This window comes from Rutidosis leptorrhynchoides, unplaced genomic scaffold, assembly GCF_046630445.1.
Source record: "Rutidosis leptorrhynchoides isolate AG116_Rl617_1_P2 unplaced genomic scaffold, CSIRO_AGI_Rlap_v1 contig206, whole genome shotgun sequence".
In the NCBI taxonomy this organism is placed as follows: Eukaryota; Viridiplantae; Streptophyta; class Magnoliopsida; order Asterales; family Asteraceae; genus Rutidosis; species Rutidosis leptorrhynchoides.
Window position 1 is genome coordinate 71169 of NW_027266454.1, and position 16257 is coordinate 87425.

The 16257-nt window shown below is 32.9% G+C and overlaps 3 protein-coding genes across 3 annotated transcripts; 2 read left to right on the forward strand and 1 right to left on the reverse strand.

Annotated features, from left to right (window-relative positions):
• Nucleotides 1–5655: 5655 nt before the first annotated feature.
• On the reverse strand, nucleotides 5656–6855 carry LOC139881885 (F-box/kelch-repeat protein At5g43190-like). The gene has a single exon (XM_071866283.1). It carries the CDS (start codon nucleotides 6853–6855, stop codon nucleotides 5656–5658), a length of 1200 nt encoding a protein of 399 aa, XP_071722384.1.
• Nucleotides 6856–14157: 7302 nt separating this feature from the next.
• Nucleotides 14158–15165, forward strand: LOC139881886 (uncharacterized). Its single transcript, XM_071866284.1, has 2 exons — nucleotides 14158–14461; nucleotides 14582–15165. The coding sequence occupies exons 1-2, from the start codon at nucleotides 14158–14160 to the stop codon at nucleotides 15163–15165; spliced, it is 888 nt and encodes a 295-aa protein (XP_071722385.1).
• A 404-nt stretch (nucleotides 15166–15569) lies between these two features.
• On the forward strand, nucleotides 15570–16215 carry LOC139881887 (uncharacterized; the record flags this gene model as incomplete). Its single annotated transcript, XM_071866285.1, has 2 exons — nucleotides 15570–15723; nucleotides 15814–16215. Coding segments are annotated over exons 1-2 (556 nt in total), but the record flags the coding sequence as incomplete, so codon positions are not given.
• Between the last annotated feature and the right edge of the window lie 42 nt (nucleotides 16216–16257).

Below are 16257 nucleotides of genomic sequence, written 5' to 3' on the forward strand. Positions count from 1 at the left end.
CGAGGAGGAGACATGGGAGACATAGTGGATATGAAGGCCAAATATCTGCACCTATTTAATCCTCCAGGTTAGGACTATTTCGAGTTCGAAATATCTTAAGTGGGGGAGAATTGTAACACCCGTACTCTAATTTAGACGCGTATTATAATTAGATATTCCGATTAGTCGTAGTTATTTTTTTCCGCGTAACGATTTAGATGCTATTAATTTAATAACTAATAGTAGAATAGTATAAATTTTAACATATACAAATAAATATTTAAATATCTATCTATCCTCTTGACCACTACTGTAGTAGATATAATATGACTTATTGAAAACTTGGCATTTCTTTCAATTCCACCAACATCTCCATTTCAACTATACTATTACCTTGTTGACAAATCATTTTGCACATTTTCTACTTTGTCAGCAAGCTTCTCTTCACAAACCTCACATGCACAGCCTCAAATTTCAAACAAAAAAATGGGAGAGACTGATAATTACACTGTTATTGTCAAAAAGCTTACCGAGTGTCGTTGAAGCCTCCCCTAGGTTCATTAAATGAAATTCAATAATTCAAGTGACAAGAGGCTTGTTATATACAACAATCTTAGTTCTAACGCAAGACACAAATACAGATTACAACCAGTCTCAAATACAAAAAAATTTAGTCCAAAGTTCTTCCGTAACAAGCTTACGGAAGATTAAACTGTCAAAATTTACAAAATCGTAAACAACTTACTGTCGAAAAATTCGAGTTGCCCAGAATAAACCCAAATCGATATATGTTGTGGACGGAGTGGAGAGGAGTTCGGAACCAGTCGAATTGAACCGAATAATCACCGGAAGGTCACTGAGTCAACACCGAGTTGAACTCGGGTCGATATTTACTCGACCGATTCTTCACCGAGTTGGGTATCCAAAAGCTTCCTTAGATGCCGTCATGAGAATTGGTGGTCGGAATCATCGAAGGTAAAATCCGACCACTCCCTGTACTCAAATCTATTTATTTTTAGCGTAATTAGACTCCCACGGTCCATAGAACAACATAGTAGTAGGAGAGATCATAATTTGAACATTTTTTATAAACGAAATCCCTGACGCCTCTCGAGTGATCTCCCGTCCTTAAGGAGAAATTGGGAGGGAGGGGTGTCTCAAGCACAAACGGCTCGGAAATGAAAATAATAATAATAATAATAATAATAAAAAAAAAAAAAGCAAAAGGCTACTTTTTCTTGTCACATGTCGACAAAAGTAACTCCTAGTTAGCTAAGGTAAAACTATAAGATAAACTTTCCAAATACTGTAATTCTTTCTTCTGCACGCTCTTCCTTTCTGCATTTAGACTAAACTTTCATTTTACATTTGAATCTTCTTCAAACTGGTGCTTCGTTTTGGTCTGACTTGTTGAACACTTTTCTTTCATTGGATTACTTGTTCTTCAAGGTAACTAAGTCTTGGTTTTGTTCAATTCTTTTAAGGTAAGCAGCAAAGCATATAAACTTCATTCAAGGTCTTTGCATATCCTCACAAACTAGGGCACCTCTAATCAAACTTTCACCATTAACGGTGACAAGCTTGTTTACACGGTTAAATGAACAAGCCACAAGTCGACCGTTTCATTTAACTTTTGACCCTAAACAGTTTATCTAACCTAGCTGAGATTCAGCATAGCTCCAATTTGATCGGTAAATACACACAACGAAAATGCCTAAATTATAAGAAAAAAAAAAAAGATGAACCCTAAGAGAGAAAAAGTCTAATTTGTTCTAATTAATGAATTGAAACAGACCGCTTATATGATTATGAAGTAAATCCCTCTCACTTTTTACTCTGCCAATTCATTATCAACGATCAATTTGTTCTGACTTGGTCAACTCGAGTGTTTGACTTGTTGAGTTGATCAATTGAACCGGTTTCCTCGAGTCATTTTTCCTTTCCTGCATCAGATACTGAATTTTCCATCAATTGCATATGTATCATATTTAAGATGAGTTTTGGCTTTAAAGCCAAATTCTGTCTCAACCGGTTCAATGTTGCCATGGAACCCGATTTCGTCAAAAACATCAATTGAATCAATTTTGTATTCAACTGTTAAATTGTCGAGTTTCAAGCTAGGACGAGTTTTGATATAAATACCAATTTCTTTCCTTTCATCAATGAAGTCACCGGTACCGGCAATCTCATCGATGATTCTGTCAATTTCATAGTCAAGACTGAGATGAGTTTTGATACAAAGATCAACTTCTTTCTCATTGAGTTAAAGAATCACCTTTCGGTTCATCCCATAAACCAACCCGTCAATTACTTTTTGGATCATGAATTTTAAGCTCCTCCAACTTCGAATTTGTTACAAAACACCCCTTAACATAAAGCGCAAGCTCTGTTGACTTCTTGTTATCTGTCTCAACTCTCTTCTTGAAACTTTTACATCCTTAACTTGCTAGCAATTAATTTTTAGTTTATTATATGGTGATTTATACATCTTTGCATAGTCTTATGCATAAGTACACGCCACCAATAAAAAAAAATGAGACAAATGATGATTTATATTATTATAACTCACTTAAATTCACAACTCACACAAGCAACATAAAAAAAGTATTCCTGATTTACTTGATGTATTTTATGCATTAATTTCCATTTCTATTTCCCTTTTTTTTCTTCTGATGATTTTAGATAGTCTTGTCATTCATCTTAAATTTATGAATAGTAATATTTATACTCTGCCGATCAATTAATTTTAATTATCTTAACAGTTAATTTGTTAAATTCACATGATATATGCATATCATGACATTTACATATGTTTAATAAATTTTTCAATGAAGATTTTTAAATTTACGACAAGTAGCATTTATCATTAAGTAATTAAGGTTTTCCTAACGTGGCCTCAATGATTAACGCGTTTATTCGTGAGGTCATGGATTCGATTTTTGAGGGAGGAAATTTTGGGTGAATAGATTATTGTATTAAATTTATAAAAAAAAAAAGAAAAAAAAAGTAATTAAGGACGTATATTACTGGTCAAAACTTTACTAGAAACATGTATTTTTCTTTCTTTTCCTTTTTTCCGATCCATTTATCCTATCCTGATGGACTTGTCTCTTTGTCCATTTGAATTCAATCGGCAGTCCAAGCGTAAAACTTGTAGTGCTATATGTATCAATTATCAAGGCGGCATCAGACCACGTAATATTGAATGCGGCTGCCTCTTACTTTCAAGAGTTGCGTTCAATCCAAAATCAAGTCGCTATGATTATCTCAAAATTAGTTGTTGCCATACCTTAATCATGATTTTAGCTCTTCATGAAATAGCCGTTTAATTTTATTATTGTTTTTAATTATTATTTTATATCGTTTATTAAATATTCTAAATATTTTATAATTCTATCGGATTGTGATGAAGATTTCATGTATTATTTTATTTATATTTAATGAAATTACAAGTTTAAATGATATAAAAAAAAATACTGCGTGCGGCTGCCTCTTACTTTTTTTCGAATCTATAATGTCTTTGGTGTCTTATCTTTGACCTTAGGTAGTAATTAAACCTGCAGAGACAAAATTATATACCATTGTTACTTTTGGATTAAGAGCGAACGTCATCAACTCTTATCTAATTAACATTTCTTGACTCGGTAAGAAAATGTAAGTGAATGACTACGTGGATAATTTATTAAAATCATTTTCAAATACAGTGTCTTGCCATTTAGCAAGAAGCTCTAGCTTCCCAAATAAATAATAATAAAAGTATACGCCATTAATCCATTTAATTATCAAATTTTCTTCTATTTTTTCTTTAAAAAAAAAAACTTATCTGATCTTGTTATGGCAGCGGACTCTAGTCCACCAGCAAATAATAAAATTATATATGAAAAATTATTTAATCTCAATATTTTATATAAAGATATATTTGGTTTCTAATTTATTTATAACATAAAAGTAGAGCTTTAATTTTTTTATATTGAATCTCACGTTTCATATTATTATCTCTTATATAAAATTAATGAACTATAGTGGGAAAATTTGAGAATCAATTTTCTCAAAATTTCATCACTATGTAATGTTATCTTTTAAACAAACCAAACACAACAGATAAATAAATCTGCTACTGAGTACTACTTGTTCACATGGCTATAAAGGCATCTGATTTTTTTTTTATTAATAATAATATTATAATTTAATTAGATTATTGTAAAAATAATAAAGCTTTTATTGTCCCTCCAAAAAGTCTATTTACATTTTGGAGAATAAATTGGAAGAAATTATGAACCCCATCATTTGGTTTTCGTTTTTGTAGTTTATGGCGACGGTCGACGGGTGTTGTCTTAATCTGTGGGTTTTCTATTTGATTGGCATCGTAGTGATGAGGCAGATGACTTTGAAACAGGTCCAGACGCATACATATTATTTGACTCTAGAAAATCAGGCCACTTAAAAATAATAATGTCTGAATTTAAATGCATTTAAATGATCTACTTATACTTTTTATCATTACAAACTTAATCTAAGAGAATTGAACCTCTCATCTCCAAGTGTATGTGACATAGGAGTATTAAATTATTAAAATGTAATTACATTTGAATCCAAATAGTACTATTCAAATCGAGGGCTGTTGATTTAATAATTATAAAATCATGAAATCGACTCTCTAAAACCGTAATTTTTAAAATTAGTTGAATTGGAAATTACAATCTCCATTGTATCGTAGTGGTGAATAAAGAAACAATAGTCCTATTCAAATCCCAGTTTGTTATAATAGCTTCAAAGATAAGACAGTCAACTGATACTATATATCATGCAAAGGTCAGCTAATTTATACTAACACACACGAAAGTGTCAGTGACTGTGAGAGTAGACAGTAAATTAATCCCACATGAAGTTAACAAGACTCTATTCAACTTCAACAAAAAAAGTAAGACTTTTTTTTTTTATGAAAAAACAAAGTAAGACTTTATTTGCTTGCATATGCTGGCGGTGGCAGATGCTATCTACAATCTATACTAGGAAAAAAAATATTAGTAGTATATTTAAATCATCTACAATTCATTTTGTGGATCTTCAAAATTAAAAGCGCAATATTAGGTATTTTTTCCGAGAGCTCAGCTAATTAATGAAAGAAAGTGACCCTGAGATTTCACATCCACATGAGAAAACTTGACACTAAATTGCCTCAATAGCTAGGCAGGCGGCCAGATAAATAAGTCCGAATAATTTAAGACTTGAATTTTAAACTCATGATTTCATACATTCATTGAATTTATCAAACAAAAAAATATCAAACCGTCCATAAAATCAAGAGTTATTTATCATTTTTCAGGAGTATTTTGTGGGTTAGAAAAATAAAAAGCATAAAGGGAAAGGTTCTCGATATATAAATTATTAAATATTTCTTGCAACATGAGAGTACTTTTTTTTTTTTCTTTTTTTTGCGAAACAACATGAGAGTACTTGAAAATACCTGAAAATATATTTACATTAAAACAAGGAGTAAACAACATAGTATAACAGTAAATAACTAACACTCGTGGAAATAAAGAATACAAGTTTTCTTACACATAAAAAGAAACAATCAAACCAAGACTCCTACTACAGTGTGTCAGCATTTCTGATCCCAAATTCGACTTTTCAACCGTAAACGATCGAATTCGATACATCTAGCAATTGCGTTTAGACGGAAGCATACAAGTGAGGGATGAAAGAAAACCACTTGAATCCACAACTCCACTTGTCCGGCAATGAAGGGCATTTAGGAAGCCAATGCCAAGTCCTTCTCGAGACTTTGTAATACAAAATCTCTGGCCAAGTATAGCAGCAAACACATATCATTCCTTCATGCCAAAAGCAGTACACATGTTCATAATTGTGGTAACAAACTGACATAAATTTCTTACATATCAATTCAGGCACACTCTCGATTTCTATCCAATTATTCCCTTCATCGTGTTCCAATTTCCACAATTTAAGCCTCCTAGAAATACCATTTCTTCCTACCCCGCCGATCAGATACAATCCTCCTGCATGATCACTCACAAGCCTAACAAAAATAAGTTCATCAGGCAATCCTGAAATAGGTCTGTCCCATTTCCCAGTTTCCAAATCGAAGGAGACGACTGAAAACGGCTCTGGAGTCGTGAAATACAAACACCCTTTTGAAAAGACTCCCTCTTGATGACAATTCTCGTTTAGAATCGGAGCGAAACCCTCGAATCTGTTCCAAATATGAGTTTTTGAATCGTAAACAAAAACAGAGTTTGAAGAGTACTTCGAACATAACGCAAACACCTTGTATGCACCAGGAGTTGAAACCAAAGTGAGCAATTCGAAGGAGAAAGAGTAAGTAGGAAACTTAATAACCCTAGAAGAATTGGTCAAAAGGTTGGATACAAGCAAGGAAGCCGATTTTCCCATTGAAAAACACAAAAGGCCATTGGAAGCAGAGAGAGGGGTAGGATTGGAAACAACGGAATTTTCAGGAAGAACTAAATTACGCCAAGTGGATAGCTTCGAATCGTATAGAGGGAATTCATTGTAACACTGAGGATGCGAAAGCAAGAGGAAAGACGAACAAGGCGAAGAAGATGAATACTTGGAAACGAAGGTAGGAGTGTAAATTAGGGTTTTGAAGTGTTTACAAGTGGGTCGAAGATAAAGAAGAGACTTTAATGGCAAGAAACAGAGTATGTGGTCGAGAAGTTCTTGAGGTAATCTGCTCCAGATTAAAGGATCCAATTCCATCATCATTGATGATGATGATGAAGGAGGAGACTTTGATAACGGTTTATTAGTTAACATGAAATCTTCAATCTTGAAATCAGGGTTGATAAAGTTGTTGTGAGATTTAATGGGAACATTAAACATCATCATCATGATGATTTAAGGGTTTTAGGTAGAGACAGAGATTGCTTGAGAGAGAAGATATATATATATATATATATATACAGTCTATCTTTTGAGTTGAGTATTGCCGCGTTTACATTCAATCATATTATATACTTATAAAAATACAACTAATTAAGAGAGCGAGTCAGTAGTTTAGTTAGCACGCAGGAATATTTTAAGATGATGATGGTAGCGGTTAAGTTGACTATAAGATTTTGGCATAATAGCAGATTACGTACCTTAAATTTTAATAATCTTACAGTCTAGTCCCTAAACTTTCAATTTTTGCTAATAGAGATTTGAACTTTGAAATCTATTTAAGCATCAACTTGTCATGTGGACCCAATGCTTTAAGTTTACATGTTCATGTGGCAGTTTGCTAAGTTTACTAAAGTTTAGATACTCTTCAAGTTGTGATAAAATACTATACATTGTGATATATAAAAATAGAAATGAAAAACTCAATGTGATATATTGAAAGGGATGATAATATTTTTGTTACGTGAAAGAGACATATTTAATATTTTTAGTGGAATATAAAAAGGAATAAAAATCCTTGTGAACCTAATTATCCAAATATATAATTGAAATAAAAAGAAAACATCCATACAAAATATATAATTTCCTTTTCTGAAAGACAGATGCATAACATTTTAGTGGAAAAGAAAGAAATATTAAAAATCCAATGTGGTTACGTGAATTTAATTTTACAAATATGAAAATTCAGATCAGGATCACGTGTCAAGCCGGTCCCGGGAATATTGAAGTACCAAGTGGGCTTTTGGGCTGACTTAACATGTGGGCTCTTTTCTTTACTTCCACTCAGATCTAATTTATATTTATTATTATTAATTATTTTCATACCTTTTCTCAACCGTGTATGGTCGTGTGCGCGGTCGCACTACTACAAACCAATATTTTAGTCCAGTAATTACTTGTATTTTTTAAACTATATTTTAATATCCCTTACAAGTTAATTAGTCTGAGGGGAAGGAAAAAAAAAAAGATAAGGAATGTTGAGCTGATTAGAAATTTTGAAGATTAAGGTTATTTTAGACATTTGATTTTAAGACATCAATAATAAAGTAAATCTGCTCGTTACAATCAAAAAATAAATAATATATTTCTTTAATGTAAATAGTGTTCTAATGATGACTTTTTAAAATAAAATAAAAAATCTATTAATTTAATAAGATTTTATTTTTTAATGTAAAAAAATGATTTGGTGCATAACATGCATCTTATATACTACTTATCGATCCAATTAGAATCCAAACTGCCCAAACACACACATATATAAACATAAAAATAAGGTAGCTATCAATCACACTTTAAATATCCGTTTATCTAATGTGCATATATATTACGGCATTGAACAAAAGATTACAGAAGCAATGAATATTGAAGATTAAGAACTTCACGACAAATAAAAAAGATAGTTATTTCAAAAAAAAAAAAATAGATAGTTGAAGAATTCGTGTTGACTAGTCTAGGCACATGATTTTATATTACTCTATCAATATATATCACTGAGACAGTAAAAACATTTTTTGCCCAATTTGACTATAATTTTTTTTTAATCATATATAATTGACTGTATAATTAACTAAACTGTGCACTGTTTAGAATTTAGGGTTAGTTTGGATCAAAGTAATTATACAAAGATAGTTCATTTCAAGATAATTCTACCATGTATCAGCACCACATCCTCTCCCGAACATTAGATATATTGTCCAAAATAGAATATTTTATAAAACAATAATGATCTCATAATTTAAATTCATCACATAACATATATATTTTTTATACTTAACATGTATATATATACACATATATATATCCAAGAAAGAAATATATATATATATATATCAATTTTTTCATCTTTTTTTTCTAACGGTACTAAATATTAAAATTTTAAGAGAAAATTTTCTAATATATTTTATTATTGAGAAAATAATCAAATTCGATGTGTTGTAGGCTTTTCTTGATCGAATATTTATTTCGAAAAAATAAGGATAGAACTTAGATGTGAATTTTTAGTGTTAGTCTTGTTGATTTTTTAGAAAATGACATGCATAAAATAAAATCCATTCAGCACTTAACTATAATTCCCCTGATAAATGTTACTCCGTAACTTCTGTTAATTTTGTATCCCAAACAAACTAACATCAAATAATAAAAAATTAAAAAGTTGGCCCACGTTCCCTTTCTTCTCTTCAGATCAGTCTCCTCCTCCTCTCTCTCCCGGTCACCGAAAAATTATAAAAGTACCATTGATTGTTAATACGTAGACGAAAAGATGAGAATTGGATCGGAGGTGGACGAAACTACTATTCCCGGGTATACGAAATCCGGGAATATAACATTAATTACAAAATTATCTATTTCTGGATTTGACAAACTCGGGAATACATTCGCAAAAATGAAGGATTATCTATTCTCGGGTTTGTCAAATCCGAAATTAAAGTTAATTAATGACGATTAACAATCCCGGTTTTGAGAAACCCGAGAATAGTAAACGGTGTTCACCTTCTAGGGTTCCGTTATATAACAGTGCGTTGCCCGTCCCGTCACCGCCCCATCTCTATCTCTCTCCCGTCATTCACTTTTTCTCAATTAATCAAAAAATCACTACTACATCCAATTAATTAATCGAAAATCTCGGCATATATTGCAGATAAAAGCTTTTTAATTGGGACAATAATAAAGTTGCGTTTGTCATTATCTTAATCGATTGGGTTTGATCATACATCGTCGATTGGGTCTGTACATCATGATTACGATGTGTCGATTGAAAAAACTTATTGATAGATCTGGTGCTAAGATGACTGAGGAGTGGAGGCGTGGCGACGGTGGAAAGGGGCTGGAGACTTGGAGTCTATGGCGTTAAGGGTTAAACCGATAAACGTCTGTTAATTTGTTTATTTGACGGGCGTTTATATGAGATTGTGAAGGTCAGTTAGGTTATGTGTAATTTTATTTTATACATATTATTTTTTAAAAAGGATCGAACTAACAACTAAAGTCCCACATCTAAATTCTATCCAAAAGATAATTCATCGATTAATATAATTAATTAATTATTTATTAATTATATATTGGTGTGTGATTTTTTATGGGTCAAGTGACGTAAATCATTCCTCTAATTATTTATTTATTAATTGAATGTCAATGAACGTTATCCATTCACATTTATCTTTTTAAAACTTTTTCCCTCTTATATTAAAGAATTAATTATTTTCGAAAAAAATAAAATATTCAAATTATATTAAATAATTGCATATTTTCTTAATTACGTTATTCACAATTAATTATAAAATTCAAAAGCTAATAGAATTCGATATAAATGATAATAAATTGAAGATATTCATTTAAAATATTTAAGGAACATTTCATATATTTTAAGGATTATTTAGTAAAAAATTAAATTAAGAGGTTCATTTGAACTCTTCGAAACGTATCCACGGCACATATTAAATTTTATTATTTATTAATATAGGAAATAAGCGAATGAGATTAGGAAAATGTTCAACTGCGAAAATTGCTAGATGCAGAAGTGATGACTTGGAAGCAAGGAGCGAAAGTAGAATAGAAATGTGATGGGGACAAGAACACGACTTATTTTGATGCTTTTGCGACTCAACATAGGAATAAGGACCATATTTGTCGGCTTAATGTGGAAGGTGATCGTTGGTCTACGGATATGAATTGGAGATGGAAGCTGTATTGTTGATCATTTTCAACACGTTTTTGTCTCTTCCAAGCATGATAGTGGTTCGATTAGAGAAGTGACGAGTTTGATTGGGAGGAGAGTTTTAGATGCTTCGGCCGCTGCCTGCTGATTTGTAAAGGAATTCTACTACTTAGCAGGCCCAGCCCGTAGGCACGTGCACTCTGTGCAATTACACTTGGCCTCATTTTTTTTGGAGGCCTATAATTTTAAGGCATCCTGATAAGTGGGCTTTTTGTTAGGCAAATTCTCTTTAGTTTTGTGGAAACTATTTTTTAAAGAAAGGGAAACTCGAGACAGAATCATTATAGTTTTTTTTTTATAAATAAAGTGAAACTTAAACGAATGTACTTCTCTTGTTTTTATAAAAGAAATATATTGCTATAATAAATATAAAAAATATATATATAATATAATATTCGTGTTCCAAATATAATATGGAGCTCCACATTAAAAAAAGTTGTAGACAGCCCTATATTGATTGAATATTACCGTCGCTTCAATGTTTATGTAGTTCGAGCAAAATTGCTTCGATAACATGAACAAAATTTGTTTCAATAAAAGTTTGGAAAAAGAAAATTTCAAATAATAAAGATCATATTTTAATTTTTGCTCAATGCCCCAAAAATGTCATCCAAAAATGTCAGAGCTGAGGCTGTTTGGATAGCCCTGAAACAAATAGAAGTGAACAGTGTTCCTGCACCACGATTTTGGTGATTAGTTTTTTTAGAAATTTGATTGATGATGAATCGTTACTCATAAGAAAAATACAGCTCTAATATAAAGGGAAAGGTAATTAAATGTTTTGATGGCTGAAACCACACTAAAATTGAATAAGATTTACAGTAGTAAAATGGACCAAATGGTGCATAAACAGCAGCACAAACCAAAGGGTATTATTCATGCCCAACTCGTAACATTTTACTATGAACACACCACAGTTAAAATAAAATAAAATTTCACACCGAATTTATTTTTCCGATGGTGTGCCAGCTTTACAAATATTGCTTATTTGTTTAACAAACGATGAAGACTGTGGACAGAAAATACAGCTAAATCCAACCTGAAAGCTGCATACAGGAAACATGAAGATACAAGTGAATAGCTTTGACAGAGATACTATATGGACAGTCAAACTAATTTCAATTACTTAAAGCAGCTCACGGAAGTCAACTACCAAGTTTATCAGTCACCAAACATCTTAGCCATCAAGTAACATAGAATCAATGACTCTAACTTACAAGTTATAATGTTGTTGCATAATGAAAGTTTTTTCATCGATCAGAATACTAAACCCCCCCTTTTAGAATTTAACATTTTTAACAAAAAGGGGTTTGTGAAAGAATCTTGTGACTAAAATATTGACTGAGCTAAATTTCATTTTCATTATGTACACATAGACATATGTTGAGCAAACAAAATGACATGTTGGATATGACAACAAAAGACGTTACTCACTTACCAGCTATACATACAGTTGTGTACTCAAGCAAACAATAGACAGCACCTCAACCCATCTGCCACTGCATTAACAGCACCACAAAATCGGTGTCAAGTTTTGGTAAAAATGATTGATCTCTAACAGACAACCGCAAATAACACTATGAACCTCCCCGTATAAGGTATGTCAATCTCAAGGAAAATGTATTATGACACCAATGTCTTTAACTTAGCAAGCAGGAAAAAAATATTTTTTGACATAGAAAGAATCAAGTGCCTACGTCCTTTAGGGCTGGTCCACCCTGGTTATTAGACTGAGCAGTAGCAGCAGCCTGCTTTTTCATCCCTTGTATTTGGGCATGGGCAGCTCTTCCCACTGCCGACTTATCGAATTCTTCTTGCCTGCAGCAGCAGAGAACCCATCATGCCTCTAATAAGAGATATTCAAACTAACAGAAGAAGTAGTAGTAGTAGTAATAGTAAACACAAGCAATCTTCCAATCACTAGTTCCTTCTCAGTAAGAACGCATCATTACAGTTTGTTTCTTTCATTGAAAATGCTTGAAATGTAGTCTGAAAAACAACCCATCTTTCTATTAAATCTAATTTTCAACATCCTAATTTTGTAAATCCAGCAATTTCAAATCTACCAATTTTAATCTGAACAAAAATCAAGGGTTCTGTTCCAACATCTTCATCAATAGCAATTAGAAGAATCGATCAAGGTCACGTTAAAACATGTAAATTGAACAAACATTCACAACTTGCAGTAGAGTAATCAAGTCTAGAGCAAGACGAACAAACAACAAGTCCTTAATTTATGATTGAATAAGTAGAAATGAATGAATTTACCGTCTCTGAGCAGCTTCGGCAGCTTTGGAACGAGCTTCGGCAGAGGCCAATCTTTCTTCTTCTCTCCTCTCTTCCTTATTACTTCCTCCGAAACAATCGAAGCACCCCATTGATTTCTCTCTCTCTCTCTGCGTCCAAATTTTTTTCTTAGACTTGTAAACTCAACGTTTTGAACCTCCGACTTCTTCATTTTAGTCTTCATTACCAAACCGAATTGAACTATTTTATTATCGAACCAAACCGAACCAATTCAACATAAAACGGTTTCATGCGGTTTGGTTCAAACTGAATTTCAAAATAGATAACCTATTAATTAAATTAAATTAACATATCACTTATTACATGTACTAACTCGAACAAAAAATGAAGTATTATATTTATATGTATTACAAAAGAATAAGCTAATGACCTACATCTTCATGAACCATGGATGGATGAACACGACCGAACGGTGATGTGGGTTGACTTAGCGAATATTTTGTTTAGGCTTTAAGGCAGTGGCGGATCCACAACCCACCGAGGGTGGTTTGTGGACCGCACAGCTTTTCGAGAAAATCCTTTATATATGCTCCGACATGTACGAAAATAATTACGGGTATAGAATAAATAAATTATTTGGACAACACAGAGTTAAAAGGTGAGGTAGCGAAGTGGTTTAGTGCGTGAACGATTTCTTCAAAGTTGCGGGTTTGAAACTTGTTGAGTGCAGTGACTTTTTTTTTACACTTACACATTGGGTGGGCCTAATTAGACCTTTAGTTAAATAAAAAATATTCAAAAATAGGAAACGTGTGTGTTAGCTGATTTTTTTTAGCTAAACACTGGATGGGCCAAAATAATTAATTAGACTTTTAATTAGACAAAAATATTAAAGAATAGAAAACGTCAAAAATGTGTGGAGTGTTCTACAGCTAACACGATGAAACAATAAACATTCAAACTCAACCCTCTTTGATCGATTTCAAAGGAGAATTACATGTTTTTTTTAGCTTCTACAATTGACCCCTAATTGACAAATAGGCAGCTTTGCAGGTACGAAGCTGTGATTTTTCAGTACTCTTCTTCAATTAATTTTGTGGTTTTCTGATTAGTTAGTGTAGAGTAGCCAAAAAAAAAAACATAAACTTTGCTTTCAATTGCAAGCAACAATTCGATAGGACACTGGACACGACACATAGCCGAATAGACAGATGATCATTTTTTTCTGGTATGTGAGGTTATGCAATATAATATTGACTATAGATCATTGATTATTCATTTTAGATTCAATGGGTGATATTTTGAAGTTGTGGGCAGCGAGGGTTTCTAAAATTAAAGCTTCTACATCCGTAGAAAACCGGCCTTCCAATTTCGATCCAGAAAGAAGCAATCAAGTTGAAGTGGAGACTCTGACTCGCACCCCTGTCCTTAGCCCTTCCTCTTCTAATGAACAGAACATTCCAACGTCTTCTTGTCCCCCGAGACTTGGAACTGATTTAGCTTTACTACCTGCTGATCCCGGAGAAAGGAAGCCAATCTTGTCATATCCTCTCAGTGAACGTGATGACATAATAAGGGCATATATTCAAAGAGGTCCGTTTCAACCCTGAAATCATAATTTTCCGAAAACTTACACGAGTGGAAGGAATCGTCATTTTAGTGTGCATTGGTTTGATTTATATGGTAAGTGGTTGGAATATAGCATAAAGCTAGGTGCCGCATTTTGTCTCTATTGTTACTTGTTTAAGAAAGAAAGTTTGGGTCATGGTGGTGGGGATGCATTTTCAACTAAAGGGTTTAAGGGTTGGAACAACATAGAGAGACTTAAAAAGCATGTCGGTGGACCTTCTAGTGTTCATAATAGTTTCTCCAAGAAGTGTGAAGTTCTTATGATGCAAAAGCATCATCTTCGAACATATGTAGAAAAGCAAGATGATCAAATGAGGAATGCTTATCGGATTCGTTTAAATGCATCGATTGATATTGCGAGATTGGTTTTACAATGTGGCTTGCCATTTAGAGGTCATGATGAAAGCGAATCTTCAAGTAAGAAGGGAAACTTTCTTACTTTCTTGACTTGGTATTCAAAGCGTGTTGATAAAGTTGGTGCAGTAACCTTGAAAAATGCTCCACAAAATTCACAAATGATTTATCCTAGTATCCAAAAAGACATTGTTAATGCATGTGCTCATGAAACAATTAAAGCTATTCTTGAGGACCTTGGAGATGACTACTTTGCTATATTGTTGATGAGTCCCGAGATGTGTCTCACACAGAACAAATGGCTCTTGTTTTGAGATATGTTGATAGAAGAGGATTTGTGATGGAGAGACTTCTCGGCATTGTTCATGTGAGTCAAACTTCTGCTTTGTCACTCAAGGAATCTATTTATTCTTTACTTTATCAACACTCATTAAGTCCATGTCGAATACGTGGCCAAGGCTATGATGGAGCTAGTAATATGCAAGGGCATTTGAGTGGCTTGAAAACTTTGATTATGGATGATTCAAAATCCGCACATTGTGTTCATTGCTTTGCTCATCAACTTCAATTGACACTTGTAGCTGTTGCAAAGAATCATGATGATGTTTAATGGCTTTTTGAACTGACTTCTAATGTATTAAATGTAATTGGAGCTTCATTTAAGCATAGAAATATGCTCCGCGAAAAGCAAGCAGAAAAAATAAAAGAGTCACTACAAATGGGTGAGCTTGAGACTGGTCGAGGTTTGAATCAAGAACTTGGACCAAACAGGGCAGGTGATACTCGTTGGGGTTCTCATTTTAAATCACTCTTGAATACGGCCGTTGTGTTTCATTCTATAATTGAGGTGATTGATGCTATTGCAACCACCGGTTTTGAAATCAGTAGACAGAATTAAAGCATAAAGACTTTTAGATGCCATGCAATCATATGACTTTGCTTTCATGTTACACTTGATGAAGGAGATCAAGATATTGTAAATGCAATATCACTTCTAGATACAGCTAAGAAACGATTGCAGAGAATGAGAGAAAGTGGTTTCGAAACTTTAATAAAAGTAGTCGATGCATTTTGTAAGAAGCAGGACATTATGATTCCCAAACTGGGTGATATTCATATTCTTCGAGGAAAATCAAAACGTAGAGTTTCTGAAGTGACAAATGAGCATTATTATCGAGTGAATGTGTTGTATACAGTGGTGGATATGCAACTTCAAGAACTTAATTCTCGATTTAATGAGGTAAACACTGACTTGCTTCTTGGAATGGCTTGCTTGAATCCATTGGAGTCATTCTCTAATTTTGACAAGAGTAAGTTATTGCATATGGCGAAATTGTATCCTGATGATTTTGATGGTGATGGAAGTATTGAGGAGCTTAGTTGCCAACTCGATAATTTCAATGAAA

Bases quoted from the DNA above. Each gene is read 5' to 3' on its own strand.
- LOC139881885 (XM_071866283.1), bottom strand. From the start codon at position 6,855: ATGATGATGATGTTTAATGTTCCCATTAAATCTCACAACAACTTTATC.
- LOC139881886 (XM_071866284.1), top strand. From the start codon at position 14,158: ATGGGTGATATTTTGAAGTTGTGGGCAGCGAGGGTTTCTAAAATTAAA. The intron at 14,462-14,581 runs GTCCGTTTCAAC...GCATAAAGCTAG, and splicing joins AAGGGCATATATTCAAAGAG to GTGCCGCATTTTGTCTCTAT.